This window comes from Arachis hypogaea, chromosome 3, assembly GCF_003086295.3.
Source record: "Arachis hypogaea cultivar Tifrunner chromosome 3, arahy.Tifrunner.gnm2.J5K5, whole genome shotgun sequence".
Taxonomy (NCBI): Eukaryota; Viridiplantae; Streptophyta; class Magnoliopsida; order Fabales; family Fabaceae; genus Arachis; species Arachis hypogaea.
Window position 1 is genome coordinate 17,491,016 of NC_092038.1, and position 20,300 is coordinate 17,511,315.

Sequence of the window (20,300 nt, forward strand, 5' to 3'; positions counted from 1 at the left end):
AAAAGAACTCGAAACCCTCCCCCTTATGAAAGACACGATCATGAGCAGAACATGACAGTAACTCTAAACGCACACCAGAACCCCTTCTATCTATCCTATTCCTATCTATCTATTTGATAGCTTCTTCATCAACAAACAAAGAAATCCGTTTTCGCACATCTTCGTTCACCAAATTGTAAGACCAATCAATCTTTTCCTTTTTCTCTTTCTCAAACCCCATTATCAACGACTCAGAAAAATAAACAAAAGAAGAAGAAACACTACAGGTAGCAGAGATAGAACAAAAGCTTACCTCTCTTGCTCATTTCTTCCTCCCAAACATTTTTTATAATTGGCAAGATAATGACTTACAAGATAACCATTTGGATTCTAAAGTATCTAAATAAACCATTAACAAAATTGCTTGGGTTCCACCAAACCGTCCCATCAGTTACATCCACGATGCAGAAGGCCTCGAGAACATGCACACTCTTCACATTAGCATTTAATGTCTTAACTATAATTATTACCATTTTTTCTTTAATCCAACTTGATATTTATTATTTTTAATAAAGCATCTTGATCTGGGGGCTCCATAGCTATCTTACTTACTGAGTTATGACTCATTATAAGTTCAACCTGCTTCATCAAAAATATTCACAGGCTAAGCTTGAGGATTGTGATATGGCTGTTACAAATCATAAGTCATAACTCGGCATTATGCATTATAACTCGGGTCAACGGGCTATAACCCATCTCAAACGGTATAGCTCGGAATCCTAACGCCCGATCAGATACCATAACCTGCCGACCTGTTATATTTACCCTTCAATGCAAATGATTACCAAAAAACATAACCAATCTACTCCACATCACCTATAAAGATATGGCATTTTATTTTCGGAAGGACACACAAAAAATTTATAATACTAACTTAAGCATCGACTGCAAGCGACCGAGTTACATCAAGGTCATTCACCCAAGAGCACCCACAATAAAAAAATATTATTTTTCTTTCTCAAGTCACATTCAAAATACCATAAGTGCACACTAAATAATTTTTAACACAACTAAAATTCATTCGAAAATTTTATATAAATATTTTTTGAACAAATCTAAAATTAAAAATTAAACATATTATCAAATATTTACTCGTGAAAATATGATTGAAAGTGAAATATGTTAAAAAATTAAGAATTTACTTTCTACTAGTTAGATTAAAAGAATTAAACAAACACATCCTATAATGAATATTACCCACAATAAAAAAAAATTATTATTTTTTCTTTTTTAAGTCACATCCAAAATACTATAATTGTACACTAAATGATTTCTAACACATCCAAAATTCATTCGAAAATTTTATATAAATATTTTTTGAACATATCCAAAATTAAAAATTAAACATATTTGATAAACATAAAAAATTCATTATATGAGTGACGTTTAAAAATGTTTTTGGGATGTTTTGAAAATTTTGAAATGTGTTAGTATGTTGTACGTGATTTGTAAATTAAATTTAAATTTATAAATTTTAGTCTTTCTAAATTTTTGAAAAAGAAAAATCATATCTATTAAATGTATTTGTTTTATATTTTTAAAAATTAAAGTAATAAAAAGGTGATTGAAGAAATAATTTAAAAGATACCTTATTGTAGTGATAATTTAAAAGATGGACATTTCTTTTTTCTGAATGGTAATTGATTTACGAATTACCAATAGTCTTCTAAAACAAGTAAACAACTTACAAAATGATGCCATCTTAAACAATGCAAGAGGGGACTAAATCCTCCACTCTCAATCGCTAATTTTGTGACACCATTCTCATATGATGATTTTTTTTGATAAAAATATGATGATTTTTAAGGATAAACTATGTAATGCGATTGATTTAATTAATGGAAGTTGATGCATCATCGGATAAGCGGTGACGTTAGGGTGACGTCTAAGCAGTCCTCGCCGGAGCCTTCATGATCTTCGGATAGTAGCTCTACGACGAAGAGGAGGACGAAGACGGTGGGGACCAGGGTACCGGTGGGGACAAGTCAGGTTCATATGAAGACGGGGCAAGTGTGTACACGTGGCGAGCAGTTATTGGTGAGCTCAGTTCAGATAGTGACTGAAAGATAGTTGCAAGGAAGTAAATGGGATAAGTTAAAGCCATGTTTGGTAGAGATCAAAGCAAGTAGCTAGTGGGGGTCGATTTTTCCTTTTTGGATTTTGTAATACAATAATTGTTATTTCTTTGTCCTACTCCCAGGTACTTTTCTTGAAGTCATGCTTTTTTTTTTAAAGCTCTACACCGGCTGATGTAAAGAAATAAAGAATGTTTATACTTTATAGTGTTAGAAGAAGGATCGAGGGGCGGCGCGTATGGAGAGAGAAAGTTGGCGAGGTATTTTTACAATGCTCGACTACAGCAGATAGCACTAGTTTTTGATGCAGTTCGGTTTGGTTGATTCTCAACGATTTTTATCTTGAAACGGTCTTGGTTTTGGATTGAATCGGATTAGAGTCTGATTTATTAATTTCTCAATTCAACCGAAATTCAATTTAGTTTTTACAACTATGGTTTCATATTTTTCGAATAAATTGCCTTATCTTGCATGAAATTAAAGCCCTTATTCTCTAAGTAAACAAAAAAAATCCACGTGTGAATCTGAATATAATTGTCGGTAGATATATTTTAGTATTGAAGAGGGTGTGCTTTACTGTATTATAAGAGTGTACACAAAATTGTTATCCATAACAGTAGATTGTAGATACGTTTCATCCATTTCTAAAAAACTTAGCCATAGAAATATGAGAGATAATTGATATAAGTTTACATGTTAAATGATGACAAATATAAGCTTTAGAAAATTTAAATGGTAAAAAGATTCATGTTATCTGGAGATATGAGCAATGAAGGAATCCATTTCCCGTCTTGAAACCCCACCTTCATCCATGGATTCAAGAACGGCATCTCTCAGCTTCAATGCCGTCTTTCTCATCTCATCACCTTCCTTTGATGCCATCAAAGTTCTCACAGCATTCTCAACCTCGGAAGCAGTAACCAACTCATCCCTTTTGGCCCAATCCTTAACAACCAAACCAATCTTCAACACTTGGGTTATCAAAACCATGTTCCTTGGTTGGTCAGAGTGCATAGGCCATGCCGCAATTGGCACCCCCATTGTTATGCTCTCCATGGAAGAGTTCCATCCACAGTGACTCATAAATCCTCCGGTTGAATTGTGCCTTAGAATCTCCAATTGTGGAGCCCAATCTCTTATAACCAACCCCATCCCTTCAATTCTCTCTTCAAATCCGTCAGGGAGAATGTATCTCCTGACTTGGCCATCGAAAATGTCCCCTTTGTCTGCATCTCTCAGCACCCATATGAACTTCTTCTTGCTCTGTTCCAACCCAGTTGCAATCTCTTTGATTTGTTGCTCCGTCAATGATGTTGTTGTCCCAAAAGAGATGTATATAACTGAATTTGGTTCTTGCTTATCAAGCCACTCAATTATGATGTCCTTTTCCTTGCAACTTTTCTTGCTGGGGAATAAAGGGTTGAATGGCCCCAGAGCAAAATGCTTAATATTTTTGTTGATGCCAGGGAACTGTTCTATCATCTCCATATAAGGACCTTCAATGGCTCTGCTTGTGTTGTGGATGAACCCATTACTCAATGCAAAGAATTTGACTTGTTCTGTAATGAAGTCCATTATTTCTTCCGGGAAGCATCCTTCTAAAGAAGCAGCTTCGGTAATATGAACACCAAAACTTTCAATATTCGGATTATTGTTTTGCATGAGATCCAGCACAAGGTACAATGCAAAGCAAAACGCAGAGACACTCTGAAAAGTGTAGTTCTCTGCGTTTGGTATATCCGAGGCATCTTGTGCCACAGACGACATTAGCGAGTCGTGGATCACTACCACCCTTTCGTGCAGACACGAAAGGGATCGAAGAAGTGATGCCACAGGCTCACGAAGATTTGAGGAAGCGTAAAAGGAAGGAATTATGTGAGATGGGAACATGCTTTGTTGGTTAGGGTTTGGAGGAGGAGAAGGAAAAGGAGGGACTTCAAAGTCATGGAAATGGAGTTTGGAAATGGAGGTTGGTTCCCAACCTTGAACACGAAGTGTGGCTTGGCGGTTGTGTGATTTTGTTCCAACGTAGTGGACGGGTATGTTGTGTGATATGATTAGGCGTGAGAGATGGAGAAGCTGGTTGAGGTGGCCTTGTGCTGGGAAAGGTATCATCACAACAACAACTTGGTTTTGATTATGAACATTATTATTGTCATAGGTTTTGCCAGTGGAAGCCATTCTTCGAGTTTGGGCTGTAGGGGTTGATGCTTAGCTGGCTACTATGCAATGTACATATAAAGTATACTAGACTTTATTAATATTTATAATTTAAAAATCACATTTTTTTGTTTATTTATTTTATGAGAAGTGGAAAACGACATTTGAACTTTATTCGGGGTAGTATCAATAAGATGTCATACCTCTTATAGGTGGAGTACTATTGGTCCGTTATACCTTTGTTGGTCATCCGACTTAAAAGGCAGTTATTGGGTTCTTAATGATGATGTTTTGGTTGGGCGTTACCTTGTTGAAATTGTAACGTGTAACGGCAGAGTTGTTATGCAGATTGCCGAGTTATGATCATTGATTGCCGATTAATAACTGTAATGCCAAGCTATAACGCCAGCTTTCTGAATAATAACGTGAATAATGCCGAGTTATGAATGATAATGCCGAGTTTATGATGTTGGATTTGCAACGGCCGGATCATAGCCCCCAAGCTTGACCTGGGAATTGTGTTTAATGAAGCAGGTTGAGCTTTTTAATGAACAGGTCAGTTAATTGAGTTGGTGCATAACTCGGCATTTGACGTGGTTTTGGAGCCCCCAGTTCAAGATGCTTTGTTAAACAATTAATAAATTAATATTAATGAGAGAGAGAATACTGTGTGTACTTATTAATGACGTGCGTCTTCTCAATGCACATCATATCTCTTAGGGCAGTTGAAGTGACTGTTTGGTGGTACTGGGAAGCGATTTTTTGGATTTTGAAATTAACCTTTGGAGTTGAAAAGGTTTGGTAGTTTGACATAAGGTTATGTGAGCTTTATCAGAAGAAGTTTGAAGTAAAATATGAGCGAGAGAGGTATTATCTTTTTCTGACATTTTTTACCTTTGCTTTCCTTTTCTGTTATCTTTTTTCTTGTTCTTTCTCTTTTTGTTATTTGTTTGATATTTTTATGGATGACCAATTTGGTTCCATTTTCCTTTGTATAAGGTTGTTGGTCTAAGGCTTGCCAGTTTAGGGCGTAGCCGAGAAAAGAAACATCGTCAAATGGCCGAGTAGAAGCCAGATGCGAAGTTGGAGGAACAGTTGAGCTTGAAGAATGTAAGGGTTACAGAACTGGAGAGTAAAGTAGCTGATCTTGAGAAAGAGCTAAAATTGATGAAGGAAAACTATGCAAAAGAAGTTGAAGATTTGAAGAAGAAAGAGGCCGAGCTTTCTTCTATGACTTCCCAGGTTGTAGAGATAACAGCGAGATTTGAAGGAAGTTGAGAAAAGTAAGGTAACAGAAATTTTAGACTCTTTTGTTGAGGGATTTGAAAGGGCTTCCTTGCAAGCAAAGTTTTTGGCTCCCGATTGTGATTTTTCTCAGATGGATTCGGGCAACAATTTCAGAGATGGAGTTATGGTTGAAGATGACGGAGATGCCGAGGAAGAGGATGAAAATAGTTGATCAGTGTGTATATTTTGTGTGTTAAAACATGTATGTTAGTGATTTATTTTGCTCCTATAGTGAGCTTATGACTGTTTATGTTCTTAATTTTGGTACTGTTTATGTAAATAGTTTATTTGGCTTTTGGTTATTTGCACATGTTGATTTTGTAGAAAATATATATATTGTTATGATAGGTGAATTTCTCCTAGTTGTGATTGTGGCTTGGAGCCAATTTGTTTTTTAGGCAAAATTGTGTTAATGGTATAATGCCATTAATTTGATGGAGAAGTATCATTGAAAGGCTGAGTGGGCAGAGTTTATTGAGATGCCGATTTAATAGGCATTGATAGTATGTTGTGTAACTGCATTCTGTTTAATGATCGGCAGTAATTCTGAGTATTGCTCGGCAATCTATTATTAAGTCCGAGTAGTTTGTTTAAGATTGTGGATTTGTTTTGACTGATATTTGTCGAAAGGTCGGGTTCGGATTATAATCGGATATTTGATTGAATGATAGTGTTCGAGTGTTCAGATTTTGATTAAGATGAGTTACTTGATGGAATGATTGTATCTGAGAGGTTAGATTCGGAGTGAGATCGGATATTTGTTTAATTTTGAATAATCGGCTTTCGATTTAGATCGGAGGTTTGTTTGATTGAATGATCGGATTCCGATTTAGATCTAATATTTGTTTGGTTGAATCAGCTGATTTCGATTTAGATCGGATGTTGGTTTGATTGAATGATCGTATCCGAGTGATCGGATTCCGTTTAAGGTCGGCAGTCGGATTATCTGATTGTATCTGAGTGATTGGATTCCGTTTTAAGGTCGGCAGTTGGATTGACTGATTGTAACCGAGTTATCGGATTATGTTAGAGGTCGGATATCAGATTGACTGATAGATTTCGAATGACCTATTTTGGCATATGATCGGTGTTGATAGTATCCGAATGGTCGGATTGATAGTATAAGTCGGCATTATATGTTTATAGATGAAGCGGAACTATGAAATGGAGAAAATAATGATTTGATAAAATAAGAAATTTATTTATTGAAGAACCCTTGATTTCAAAGGCCCAGGTAGGCTAGCCTCGTTAAAACCTCTCCAAGCAAAACCCTTGTGGGAAAAATCTTAGTAGTAGGAAAAAGAGTACTGGCCTGTCCCTGGTATTAACTGTAATATAACTTTAAGAAAGATACATTCCAAGTGTTAGGGAGATCTTTAACCTCTAAGGTTTGTAGTCGGTAGGCTCCCTTGCCAATTACTTCTGTGACTCTGTAAGGGCCGTCCCAATTAGCTGCTAGTTTGCCATGTGCTGATGGTTTCATAGCTTGTTCTGTTTTTCTGAGCACAAGGTCGTGGACTTGGAAAGACCTTGGTTGAAGTCTCTGGTTATATCTTCGAGCTATGTGCTGTTGCATGGCCAAATGTTTGACCGCTGTTGATGATCTTATTTCTTCTGCGAGGTCAAGTTCGGTTTGCCGAGCTGTGTCTTGTGTAGTCTGGTCGGCTAGTTCAGTGTGCAGTGAGGATTGGGAAATCTCCACGGGTATCATTGCGTCGGATCCGTAGACTAGCTGGAAGGGTGTCTCTTTTGTTATTGAGTGGACAGTGGTGTTGTATCCCCATATGATCTCTGGGATAAGCTCGGCCCAGAGGCCTTTTGCTTCATCTAGTTTCTTTCTTAGAGCATGTAGTATTACTTTATTTGCAGCTTCAGCTAATCTGTTTGTTTGTGGGTGCTCTACTGAGGAAAAGTGTTGTTTGATTTTCAAGTCCTGCAAGAAGGATGGGAATTTTTATCAGCAAACTAGCGACCATTATCTGTGATAATGTGCCGAGGAATGTCGAATCGACAAATAATATATTTCCAGATAAAAGAAAGCATTTGTTGTGATGTAATCTTGGCTAGAGGCTGTGCCTCTATCCATTTGGAAAAATAATCAATTGCTACAATGAGGAATTTTACCTGTCCTGCTATTGTGGGGAAGGGGCCGAGGATATCTATGCCCCATTGGTTGAATGGCCAACTTACCTCGGAACAGCGTAAGAGTTCGGTCGGGAGATGTGTGATCGGACTATGTTTCTGGCAGTTGTTACACCTTTTAACTTTTTCATGGCAATCCTGTCGTATTGTCGGCCAGTATAGTCCAGTTCTGAGTATTTTTGAAGATAGACTTTCGGGCTTCGAGGTGTGTACCACAGATCCCTTCATGTGCCTCGGCAAGTGCAAGCGCGGCTTCTATTCTGCAAAGACACTTTAGTAATGGACGAGAGAATTCTCGTCTATATAGGTCGTTATTATAAATTGTAAAATAGGAGGCATGTCGGCAGAAGTGTCGGATATTTTCGACGTTGCCTGGCAAGTTTCCTGTCTGAGGATAGTCCATGTATGGAGATTTCCAGTCTGCTTCCTGTGTAACACTTAAGATTTTTGTTAGTTCAATCCTTGGCTTAAGCAATGTAGATTGGAAAAGGGATGACCTGTTTGGATGAGTACTGGCGAGTTTAGACAAGATGTCATTTCGGCCATTACTCTCCCTGAGTATGTGCTGTATTTCGTATTTAGAAAATTTTGAAAGTAAATTTTGTATGATGTCAAGGTATTTAGAAAGCAAATGGCCCTTTACTTGGTATAAGTTTTTTACCTGCTGGACGATGGTAAGGAGTCGCAGTATACCTTAAGTTCGGTGATGTTTAGGTCGGCAGCGAGTCTAAGGCCGGCAATTAAGGCTTCATACTCACTTTGATTGTTGCTTGCTTTGAATGAAAAATGGAGGGAATGCTCGATGACGTTGCCGTGGCCATCATCAAGTATGATACCTGCTCTACATCTTTGTGGGTTGGAGGAGCCGTCGACGTATAAGGATGATGAGCGGATAATTTATACGCTTTTTGACATTGTTTTTATATAGTTTTTAGTAGCATCTAGCTACTTTTTAGTATATTTTTATTAGTTTTTAAGCAAAATTCACATTCCTGGACTTTACTATGAGTTTGTGTATTTTTTTGTGATTTCAGGTATTTTCTGGCAGAAATTGAGGGACCTGAGCAAAAATCTGATTCAGAGGCTAAAAAAGGACTGCTGATGCTGTTGGATTCTGACCTCCCTGCACTTGAAATAGAATTTTTGGAGCTACAGAAGCCCAATTGGCGCACTCTTAATTGTGTTAGAAAGTATACATCCTGGGCTTTCCAGAAATATATAATAGTCCATACTTTGCTCGAGTTTTGATGACGCAAATTGGCGTTCAAACGCCAATTCCCTGCCCTATTATGGCGTTAAACGCCAGAAACAAGTTACAAGCTAGAGTTAAACGCCCAAAACAGGATACAAACTGGTGTTTAACTCCAAGAAAAGTCTCTACACATGAAAGCTTCAATGCTCAGCCCAAGCACACACCAAGTGGGCCTGGAAGTGGATTTCTGCATCATTTACTTATTTCTGTAAACCCTAATAACTAGTCTAGTATAAATAGGACCTGTTACTATTATATTGGACATGCTGGGATCTTTGATCAGTTTTATGCTATCTTAGATATTGGGGGCTGGCCTCACGGCCATGCCTGGACCATTATCACTTATGTACTTTCAACGGTGGAGTTTCTACACACCATAGATTAAGGTGTGGAGCTCTGCTGTTCCTCGAGTATTAATGCAATTACTACTGTTTTCTATTCATTTCATGCTTATTCTTGTTCTAAGATATCTATTCGCACACAAGAACATGATGAATGTGATGATTATGTAACGCTCATCATCATTCTCAACCTATCAACGCGTGTCTGACAAACACTTCCGTTCTACATGCTAACGAGCTTGAATGCATATCTCTTAGCCTTCTGGCTCACGATCAGAGTCTTCGTGGTATAAGCTAGAATCAATTGGCAGCATTCTTGAGATCTGGAAAGTCTAAACCTTGTTTGTGGTATTCCGAGTAGGATCTGGGATGGGATAACTGTGATGAGCTTCAAACTCGCAAGTGTTGGGCGTGGTGACAAACGCAAAATGATCAATGATTCCTATTCCAACATGAGTGAGAACTGACAAATGATTAGCCATGCGGTGACAGCGCATTTGGACCATTTTCACTGAGAGGACGAACGGTAGCCATTGACAACGGTGATTGATGAGTGGATAATTTATACGCTTTTTGGCATTGTTTTTAGGTAGTTTCTAGTAGGATCTAGCCACTTTTAGGGATGTTTTCATTAGTTTTTATGCAAAATTCACATTTCTAGACTTTACTATGAGTTTATGTGTTTTTCTGTGATTTCAAGTATTTTCTGGCTGAAATTGAGGGACCTGAGCAAAAATCTGATAGGAGGCTGACAAAGGACTGCTGATGCTGTTGGATTCTGACCTCCCTGCAATTGAAAAGGATTTTCCGGAGCTACAGAACTCCAAATGACACGTTCTCAACGGCGTTGGAAAGTAGTCATCAAGAGCTTTCCAGCAATATATAATGGTTCATACTTTATTCGTGATTAGATGATGCAAACTGGAGTTCAACGTCAGTCCCATGCTGTATTCTGGAGTAAAACGCCAGAAACACGTCACGAACCAGAGTTAAACGCCAAAAACACGTTACAACTTGGCGTTTAACTCCAGAAGAAGCCTCTGCACATGTAAAGCTCAAGCTCAGCCCAAGCACACACCAAAGTGGGCCCCGGAAGTGGATTTCTGCATTTAGAGTTATTTCTGTAAATCCTAGTAACTAGTCTAGTATGAATAGGACATTTTACTAATGTATTAGACATCTTTGGATTATTTTTGGATTACCTTATGATCCTTTGATCATGTTTATGGGGGCTGGCCATTCGGCCATGCCTGGACCATCACTTATGTATTTTCAACGGTGGAGTTTCTACACACCATAGATTAAGGTGTGGAGCTCTGCTGTACCTCGAGTTTTAATGCAAAGTACTACTATTTTCTATTCAATTCAGCTTATTCTTATTCTAAGATATTCGTTGCACTTCAACATGACGAATGTGATGATCCGTGACACTCATCATCATTCTCACCTATGAACACGTGATTAACAACCACTTCCGTTCTACCTCAGTACGAACGAATATCTCTTGGATTCCTTAATCAGAATCTTCGTGGTATAAGCTAGAATCCTTTGGCGGCCACTCTTGAGAATCCGGAAAGTCTAAACCTTGTCTGTGGTATTCTGAGTAGGATTCAGGGATTGAATGACTGTGACGAGCTTCAAACTCGTGATTGTTGGGCGTGGTGACAGACGCAAAAGAATCAATGGATTCTATTCCGACATGATCGAGAACCGACAGATGATTAGCCGTGCTGTGACAGAGCATTTGGACCATTTTCACTGAGAGGATGGGATGTAGCCATTGACAACGGTGATGCCCTACATACAGCTTACCATGGAAAGGAGTAAGAAGGAATGAAGGAAGGCAGTAGAACAGCAGAGATTTAGAAGGAACACATCATCTTCATACACTTATCTGAAATTTCCACTAATGATTTACATAAGTATCTCTATCTTTATTTTATGCTTTATTTATTATTATTTTTGAAAACCTTTATAACCATTATAATCTGCCTGACTGAGATTTACAAGATGACCATAGCTTGCTTCATACCAACAATCTCTGTGGGATCGACCCTTACTCACGTAAGGTTTATCACTTGGACGACCCAGTGCACTTGCTGGTTAGTTGTGCGAAGTTGTGAAGAATGTGAGTGAACCATACTAGTGTGCACCAAGTTTTTGGAGCCATTACTAAAAATTGTTCGAGTTATGAAAAGAGTAGATCACAATTTTGCGCTATCAAGTTTTTGGCACCGTTGCCGGGGATTGTTCGAGTTTGGACAACTGACGGTTCATCTTGTTGCTCAGATTAGGTAATTTTCTTTTCAAAAAGTTTTCAAAATATATTTTATAAAAATTTTCTTTGTTTTCATTTTTCCAAAAATTATTTTCGAAAAATCAAAAAATTTTTTTTCTTTGTTTTCGTTTTTCTAAAAATAAATTTTCGAAAAAAATCCAAAAAAATTTAGAAAATCATAAAAATAAAAAATATTTTGTGTTTCTTGTTTGAGTCTAGTGTCAATTTTTAAGTTTGGTGTCAATTGCATGTTTTTTTTAAAACTTTTGCATTTTTCGAAAATTCATGCATGTGTTCTTCATGATCTTCAAGTAGTTCTTGATAAGTCTTCTTGTTTGATCTTCATATTTTCTTGTTTTGTGTCTTTTCTTGTTTTTCATGTGCATTTTTTGCATTCATAGTGTCTAAGCATTGAAAATTTCTAAGTTTCGTGTCTTACATGTTTTCTTTTCTTAAAAATTTTTTCAAAAAAAAAAAACCAAATCTTGATGTTCATCTTGATCTTCAAAGTGTTCTTGGTGTTCATCTTGACATTCATAGTGTTCTTGCATGCATCATGTATTTTGATTCATAATTTTCATATTGTGAGTCATTTTTGTTGTTTTTCTCTCTGCTCATTAAAAATTTAAAAATAAAAAAATATATTTTCCTTATTTTTCTCAAAATTTCAAAAATTTGAGTTGACTTAGTCAAAAAATAAAAAAAAAAACTTAGCTATTTCTTATAAGTCAAGTCAAATTTTCAATTTTAAAAATCCTATCTTTGCAAAACTTTTTCAAAAATCAAATCTTTTTCATTTTTCTTTTATGATTTTCGAAAATTTAAAAATTATTTTTCAAAATCTTTTTCTTGTCTTTGTTTCATGATTTTCGAAACTTTACTAACAATTAATGTGATTGATCCAAAAATTTGAAGTTTGTTACTTTCTTGTTAAGAAAGGTTCAATCTTTAAATTCTAGAATCATATCTTTTAGTTTCTTGTTAGTCAAGTAATCAATTTTAATTTTAAAAAAATTAAATCTTTTTCAAAACAAATTTCAATCATATCTTTTCAAATCATATCTTTTCAAAAATTTGATTTCAAAATATCTTTTCTAACTTCTTATCTTTTCAAAATTGATTTTCAAATCTTTTTCAACTAACTAATTGATTTTTTGTTTATCTCTTATCTTTTTCAAAACCACCTAACTACTTTTCTCTTTCTAATTTTCGAAAATCACTTCCCTCCTTTTCAAAAATTTTCTTAATTAATTAATTGTTTCAAATTTTAATTTTTAATTTTATTTCTTCTCCTAATTTTCGAAAATCACTAACCCTTTTTCAAAATTAATTTCAAAAATTCTGTCTCTCTCATCTCTTTCTATTTATTTATCTACTAACACCTCTCTTCCACTCTAGAATTTGAACCCACTCTTCCCCCTTTAGTTTGGATTTTTACCTTTTCCTTCTTTTATTCTTTTATTCTTCTACTCACATAAAGGAATCTCTATATTGTGACATAGAGGATTCCAAATATTCTTTGTTTTATTCTCTTTCATATGAGCAGGAACAAGGAAAAAGGCATTCTTGTTGAAGCTGATCCTGAACCTGAAAGGACCCTAAAGAGGAAACTAAGAGAAGCTAAAATACAACAATCCAGAGACAACCTTACTGAAATTTTCGAACAAGAAAATGATATGGCAGCCGAACCCAACAACAATAATGCAAGGAGGATGCTTGGTGATTATACTACACCTACTTCCAAATTTGAAACCTCAACTAGTTGCTCTAATGCAACAGAACTGCAAGTTTCATGGACTTCCATCAGAAGATCCCTATCAGTTTTTAACTGAGTTCTTACAGATCTGTATGACTGTTAAGACTAATGGAGTAGATCCTGAAGTCTACAGGCTCATGCTTTTCCCTTTTGCTGTAAGAGACAGAGTTAGAACATGGTTGGACTCACAACCTAAAGATAGCCTGGACTCTTGGGAGAAGCTGGTCACTGCCTTCTTGGCTAAGTTCTTTCCTCCTCAAAAGCTAAGCAAGCTTAGAGTGGATGTTCAGACCTTCAAACAGAAAGATGGTGAATCCCTCTATGAAGCTTGGGAAAGATACAAGCAGATGACCAAAAGGTGTCCTTCTAACATGCTTTCAGAGTGGACCATTTTGGATATATTCTATTATGGTCTATCTGAGTTCTCTAAGATGTCATTGGATCATTCTGCAGGTGGATCTATTCACCTAAAGAAAATACCTACAGAAGCTCAAGAACTCATTGACATGGTTGTAAATAACCAGTTCATGTACACTTCTGAGAGGAATTCCGTGAGTAATGGGACGCCTCAGAGGAAGGGAGTTCTTGAAATTGATGCTCTGAATGCCATATTGGCTCATAACAAAATTTTGACTCAGCAAGTCAACATGATTTCTCAAAGTCTGAATGGATGGCAAAATGCATCCAACAGTACTAAAGAGACATCTTCTAAAGAAGAAGCTTATGATCCTGAGAACTCTGCAATGGCAGAGGTAAATTACATAGGTGAACCCTATGGGAACACCTATAATTCCTCATGGAGAAATCATCCAAATTTCTCATGGAAGGATCAACAAAAGCCTCAACAAGGCTTTAATAATGGTGGAAGAAACAGGCTCAGCAATAGCAAGCCTTTTCCATCATCATCTCAGCAACAGACAGAAAATTCTGAGCAGAACTCTTCCAGCTTAGCAAATATAGTCTCTGAACTGTCTAAGGCCACTTTAAGTTTCATGAGTGAAATAAGGTCCTCCATTAGAAATTTGGAGGCATAAGTAGGCCAGCTGAGTAAGAAAATCACTGAAACTCCTCCTAGCACTCTCCCAAGCAATACTAAAGAGAATCCGAAAAGAGAGTGCAAGACCATTGACATAATTAAAATGACTGAACCTAGAGAGGAAGGGGAGGACGTGAATCTCAATGAGGAAGACCTCATGGGACATCTCCCAGACAAGAAGGAGTTCCCTATTGAGGAACTAAAGGAATCTGAGGCTCATATAAAGGCCATAGAGATTCCATTAAACCTCCTTCTGCCATTCATGAGCTCTGAAAACTATTCTTCCTCTGAAGAGGATAAAGATGTAACTGGAGAGCAAGTTGCTCAATATCTAGGAGCTATCATGAAGCTAAACACCAAGTTGTTTGGTAATGAGACTTGGGGAGATGCACCTCCCTTACTTATTAGTGAACTAGATACATGGGTTCAGCAAACTCTACCTCAAAAGAAACAAGATCCTGGTAAATTCTTAATACCCTATACCATGGGTACCATGACCTTTGAGAAGGCTCTGTGTGACCTGGGGTCAGGTATAAATCTTATGCCACTCTCTGTAATAGAGAAACTGGGAATCTTTGAGGTACAAGCTGCCACTTTCTCATTAGAGATGGAAGACAAGTCAATAAGACAAGCTTATGGATTGGTAGAGGACGTGTTAGTAAAGGTTAAAGGCCTTTACATCCCTGCTGATTTCATAATCCTAGACACTAGGAGGGAGAAGGATGAATGTATAATCCTTGAAAGACCCTTCCTAGCCACAGCAGAAGCTGTGATTGATGTAAACAGAGAAAAATTAGTCCTTCAATTGAATGGGGACTACCTTGTTTTTAAGGCCCAAAAGTATCCCTCTATGAACATAAAAAAGAGGCACGATAAGCTTCTCTCAATACAGAGTTAAACAAAGCCCCCACAATCAAACTCTAAGTTTGGTGTTGGGAGGCCACAACCAAACTCTAAATTTGGTGTTGAGAAGCCCCCACATTCAAACTCTAAGTTTGGTGTCGGGAGGCCCTCATCATGCTCTGAACATCTGTGAGGCTCCATAAGAGCCCACTGTCAAGCTATTGACATTAAAGAAGCGCTTATTGGGAGGCAACGCAATTTTTATTTATCTATATTTTTATTGTTCTTTTATGTTTTATTAGGTTGATGATCATGTGAAGTCATAAAACAAATACTAAAATTAAAAACAGAATAAAAAATAGCAGAGGAAACAACACACCCTGGAGGAAGAGCTTACTGGCGTTTAAACGCCAGTAAGGAGCATCTGGCTGGCGTTCAATGCCAGAACAGAGCATGAATCTGGCGTTGAACACCAGAAACAAGCAACAGTATGGCGTTTAAATGCCAGGATTACACCCTGAGGAGAGCTGGCGTTAAACGCCAGAAATAAGCATAAAACTGGCGTTCAACGCCAGAAACATGCTGCAGATTGGCGTTGAACGCCCAAAACAAGCATAGAGCTGGCGTCTAATGCCAAAACAAGCATTAATCTGGCGTTAAACACCAGGATTGCATGCAGAGAGCGTTTTACACGCCTAATTGGTGCAGGGATGATAAATCCTTGACACCTCAGGATCTGTGGACCCCACAGGATCACCTCAGGATCTGTGGACCCCACAGAATCCCCACCTACCTCAACTTACCTTCTCTCTTCTTCACACAACCTAATAACACTCTTCCCCAAACACCCTTCACCAATCACCTCAATCTCTCTTCCCCACACCTCTTCACCACTCACATCCATCCTCTCTTCCCCATGAACCCTACCTACCTTCAAATTCAAAATCTCTTTCCCACCCAAACCCACCCTAAATGGCCGAACCAAACCCCTCTCCCTCCACTATATAAACCCCTCCATCCTTCTTCATTCTCACACAACACAACCCTCTCTTCTCCCCCTTGGCCGAATACACATCTCTCCCCCTCTCCTTCATTTTTTCTTCTTCTTCTTCTATTCTTTCTTCTTTTGCTTGAGGGTGAGCAATATTCTAAGTTTGGTGTGGTAAAAGCATAGCTTTTTTTGTTTTTCCATAACCACTTATGGCACCTAAGGCCGAAGAAACCTCTAGAAAGAGGAAAGGGAAGACAAAAGCTTCCACCTCCGAGTCATGGGAGATGGAGAGATTCATCTCAAAGGTCCATCAAGACTACTTCTAAGAAGTTGTGGCCAAGAAAAAGGTGATCCCTGAGGTCCCATTCATGCTCAAGAAAAATGAGTATCCGGAGAGCCGACATGAGATCCAAAGAAGAGGTTGGGAAGTTCTGACCAACCCCATTCAACAAGTCGGAATCTTAATGGTTCAAGAGTTCTATGCCAATGCATGGATCACTAGGAACTATGATCAAAGTATAAACCCGAATCCAAAGAATTATCTTACAATGGTTCGGGGAAAATGCTTAGATTTCAGTCTGTAAAATATAAGGTTGGCGTTCAACTTGCCTATAATGCAAGAAAATTCACGCCCCTACACTAGAAGGGTCAACTTTGATCAAAGGTTGGACCAAGTCCTTATGGACATATGTGTTGAAAGAGCTCAATGGAAAAGAGACTCAAAAGGCAAGCCGGTTCAATTAAGAAGACTGGACCTTAAGCCTGTGGCTAGAAGATGGTTGGAGTTCATCCAACGCTCCATCATCTCCACTAGCAACCAATCCAAAGTTACTGTGGATCAGGCCATCATGATCTATAGCATCATGATTATAGAGGAAGTAGAAGTTCATGAAGTCATCTCTCTTGAATTCTACAAAGTAGCCGAAAAGTCCTCTACCTTGGCAAGGCTAGCTTTTTCTCATCTCATTTGCCATCTATGCTACTCAGCTGGAGTTATCATAGAAGAAGACATCCTCATTGAAGAGGACAAGTCCATCACTAAGAAGAGGATGGAGCAAACAAGAGAGCCTACTCATGGATCTCAAGAGACGCAAGAGGGAGCTTATCATCAAGAAATCCCTAAGATGCCTCAAGGGATGAATTTTCCTCCAAACAACTATTGGGAACAACTCAACACTTCTCTAGAAGACTTGAGTTATAACATGGACCAAATAAGGGTGGAGCACCAAGAGCACTCCATCATTCTCCATGAAATTAGAGAAGATCAAAGAGCTATGAGGAAGGAGCAACAAAGGCAAGGAAGAGACATAGAAGAGCTCAAGGACATCATTGGTCCTTCAAGAAGAAGACGCCACCATCACTAAGGTGGACTCATTCCTTAACTTCCTTGTTCCTATTTCTCTGTTTTTCGGTTTTAAGCTTCATGATTGTTTATGTTTTGAGTCTTTATTACATGATTATTAGTGTTTAGTAACTATGTCTTAAGGCTATGAATAATTCCGTGAATCCTTCACCTCTCTTAAATGAAAAATCTCTTTAATACAAAATAACAAGAAGTACATGAGTTTCGAATTCATCCTTGAAATTAGTTTAATTATATTAATGTGGTGACAATACTTTTTGTTTTCTGAATGAATGCTTGAACAGTGCATATTTTTCATCTTGTTGTTTATGAATGTTAAAATTGTTGGCTCTTGAAAGAATGATGAAAAAGAGAAATGTTATTGATAATCTGAAAAATCATAAAATTGATTCTTGAAGCAAGAAAAAGTAGTGAAGAACAAAGCTTGCAAAAAAAAAAAAGCGGCAAAAAAAAATATAAAAGAAAAAGAAAAAGTAAGTAGAAAAAGCCAATAGCCCTTAAAACCAAAAGGCAAGGGTAAAAAGTATCCAAGGCTTTAAGCATCAATGGATAGAAAGGCCCAAGGAAATAAAATCCAGGCCTAAGCAGCTATATCCAGTTGTTCCTAACCATGTGCTTGTGGCATGCAAGTCCAAGTGAAAAGCTTGAGACTGAGTGGTTAAAGTCGTGATCCAAAGCAAAAAGAGTGTGCTTAAGAGTTCTAGACACCTCTAACCGGGGACTTTAGCAAAGCTGAGTCACAATCTAAAAAGGTTCACCTAGTCATGTGTCTGTGGCATTTATGTATCCGGTGGTAATACTGGAAAACAAAGTGCTTAGGGCCACGGCCAAGACTCATAAAAGTAGCTGTGTTCAAGAAACAACATACTTAACTAGGAGAATCAATAACACCATTTGAACTCTAAGATCCTATAGATGCCAATCATTCTAAACTTCAAAGCATAAAATGAGATGCCAAAACTGTTCAGAAGCAAAAAGCTACAAGTCCCGCTCATCTAATTAGAACTAATATTTATTGATATTTTGAGATTTATATTATATTCTCTTCTTTTTATCCTATTTGATTTTCAGTTGCTTGGGGACAAGCAACAATTTAAGTTTGGTGTTGTGATGAGCGGATAATTTATACACTTTTTGGCATTGTTTTTAGGTAGTTTCTAGTAGATCTAGCCACTTTTAGGAATGTTTTTATTAGTTTTTATGCAAAATTCACATTTCTGGACTTTACTATGAGTTTGTGTATTTTTCTGTGATTTCAGGTATTTTCTGGCTGAAATTGAGGGACCTGAGCAAAAATCTGATAGGAGGCTGACAAAGGACTGTTGATGATGTTGGATTCTGACCTCCCTGCACTCGAAATGGAATTTTTGGTGCTACAGAGCTCCAAATGGCGTGCTCTCAGCGGCGTTAGAAAGTAGACATCCAGAGCTTTCCAGCAAAATATAATGATTCATAATTTATTCGAGATTAGATGACGCAAACTGGCGTTCAACGCCTGTCTTATGCTGCATTCTAGAGTAAAACGCCAGAAATATGTCACGAACCAGAGTTAAACGCCAAAAACACGTTACAACTTGGCGTTTAACTCCAGAAGAAGCCTCTGCACGTGTAAAGCTCAAGCTCAGCCCAAGCACACACCAAAGTGGGCCCCGGAAGTATATTTCTGCATTTAAACTTATTTCTGTAAACCATAGTAACTAGTCTAGTATAAATAGGACATTTTAGTATTGTATTAGACATCTTTGGATTATTTTTGGATTACCTTATGATCCTTTGATCACGTTTATAGGGGCTGGCTATTCGGCCATGCCTGGACCATCACTTATGTATTTTCAACGGTGGAGTTTCTATACACCATAGATTAAGGTGTGGAGCTCTGCTGTACCTCGAGTTTTAATGCAAAGTACTACTATTTTCTATTCAATTCAGCTTATTCTTATTCTAAGATATTCGTTGCACTTCAAAATGACGAATATGATGATTTGTGACACTCATCATCATTCTCACCTTTGAACACGTGATTGACAACCACTTCCATTCTACCTTAGAACGAACGAATATCTCTTGGATTCCTTAATCAGAATCTTCATGGTATAAGCTAGAACCCTTTGGCGGCCACTCTTGAGAATCCAGAAAGTCTAAACCTTGTCTGTGGTATTTCGAGTAGGATTCAGGGATTGAATGACTGTGATGAGCTTCAAACTCGCGATTGTTGGGCGTGGTGACAGACGCAAAAGAATTAATAGATTCTATTTCGACATGATCGAGAACCGACAAATGATTAGCCGTGCTGTGACAGAGCATTTGTACCATTTTCACTGAGAGGATGGGATGTAGCCATTGACAATGGTGATGCCCTACATACAGCTTGCCATGGAAAGGAGTAAGAAGGATTGGAGGAAGGCAGTAGAAAAGCAGAGATTCAGAAGGAAGGCAGTCGAAAAGCAGAGATTCAGAAGGAACACAACATCTTCATACACTTATCTGAAATAATCACCAATGATTTACATAAGTATCTCTATCTTTATTTTATGCTTTATTTATTATTATTTTCGAAAACCTTTATAACCATTATAATCTGCCTGACTGAGATTTACAAGATGACCATAGCTTGCTTCATACCAACAATCTCCGTGGGATCGACCCTTACTCACGTAAGGTTTATTACTTGGACGACCCAGTGCACTTGCTGGTTAGTTGTACAAAGTTGTGAAGAATGTGAGTGAACCATAGTAGT

At 37.6% G+C, this 20,300-nt stretch overlaps 1 protein-coding gene, 1 long non-coding RNA gene and 1 other non-coding gene across 3 annotated transcripts; 1 reads left to right on the plus strand and 2 right to left on the minus strand.

Annotated features, from left to right (window-relative positions):
• Nucleotides 1-2,184: 2,184 nt before the first annotated feature.
• Nucleotides 2,185-5,863, plus strand: LOC140183723 (uncharacterized). Its single transcript, XR_011879562.1, has 2 exons — nucleotides 2,185-2,374; nucleotides 5,274-5,863. It is a non-coding gene; the product is annotated as an uncharacterized lncRNA (long non-coding RNA).
• Nucleotides 2,719-5,109, minus strand: LOC112789688 (zeatin O-glucosyltransferase). Its single transcript, XM_025831695.3, has one exon. The coding sequence runs from the start codon at nucleotides 4,293-4,295 to the stop codon at nucleotides 2,865-2,867; it is 1,431 nt and encodes a 476-aa protein (XP_025687480.1). The 5' UTR covers nucleotides 4,296-5,109; the 3' UTR covers nucleotides 2,719-2,864.
• A 7,736-nt stretch (nucleotides 5,864-13,599) lies between the features above and the next one.
• LOC112793704 (small nucleolar RNA R71) lies at nucleotides 13,600-13,707 on the minus strand. The gene has a single exon (XR_003198405.1). It is a non-coding gene; the product is annotated as a small nucleolar RNA R71 (small nucleolar RNA).
• Between the last annotated feature and the right edge of the window lie 6,593 nt (nucleotides 13,708-20,300).

What these genes read in the sequence shown, in the direction of transcription:
- LOC112789688 (XM_025831695.3), bottom strand. Translation starts at nt 4,295, where the DNA reads ATGGCTTCCACTGGCAAAACCTATGACAATAATAATGTTCATAATCAA.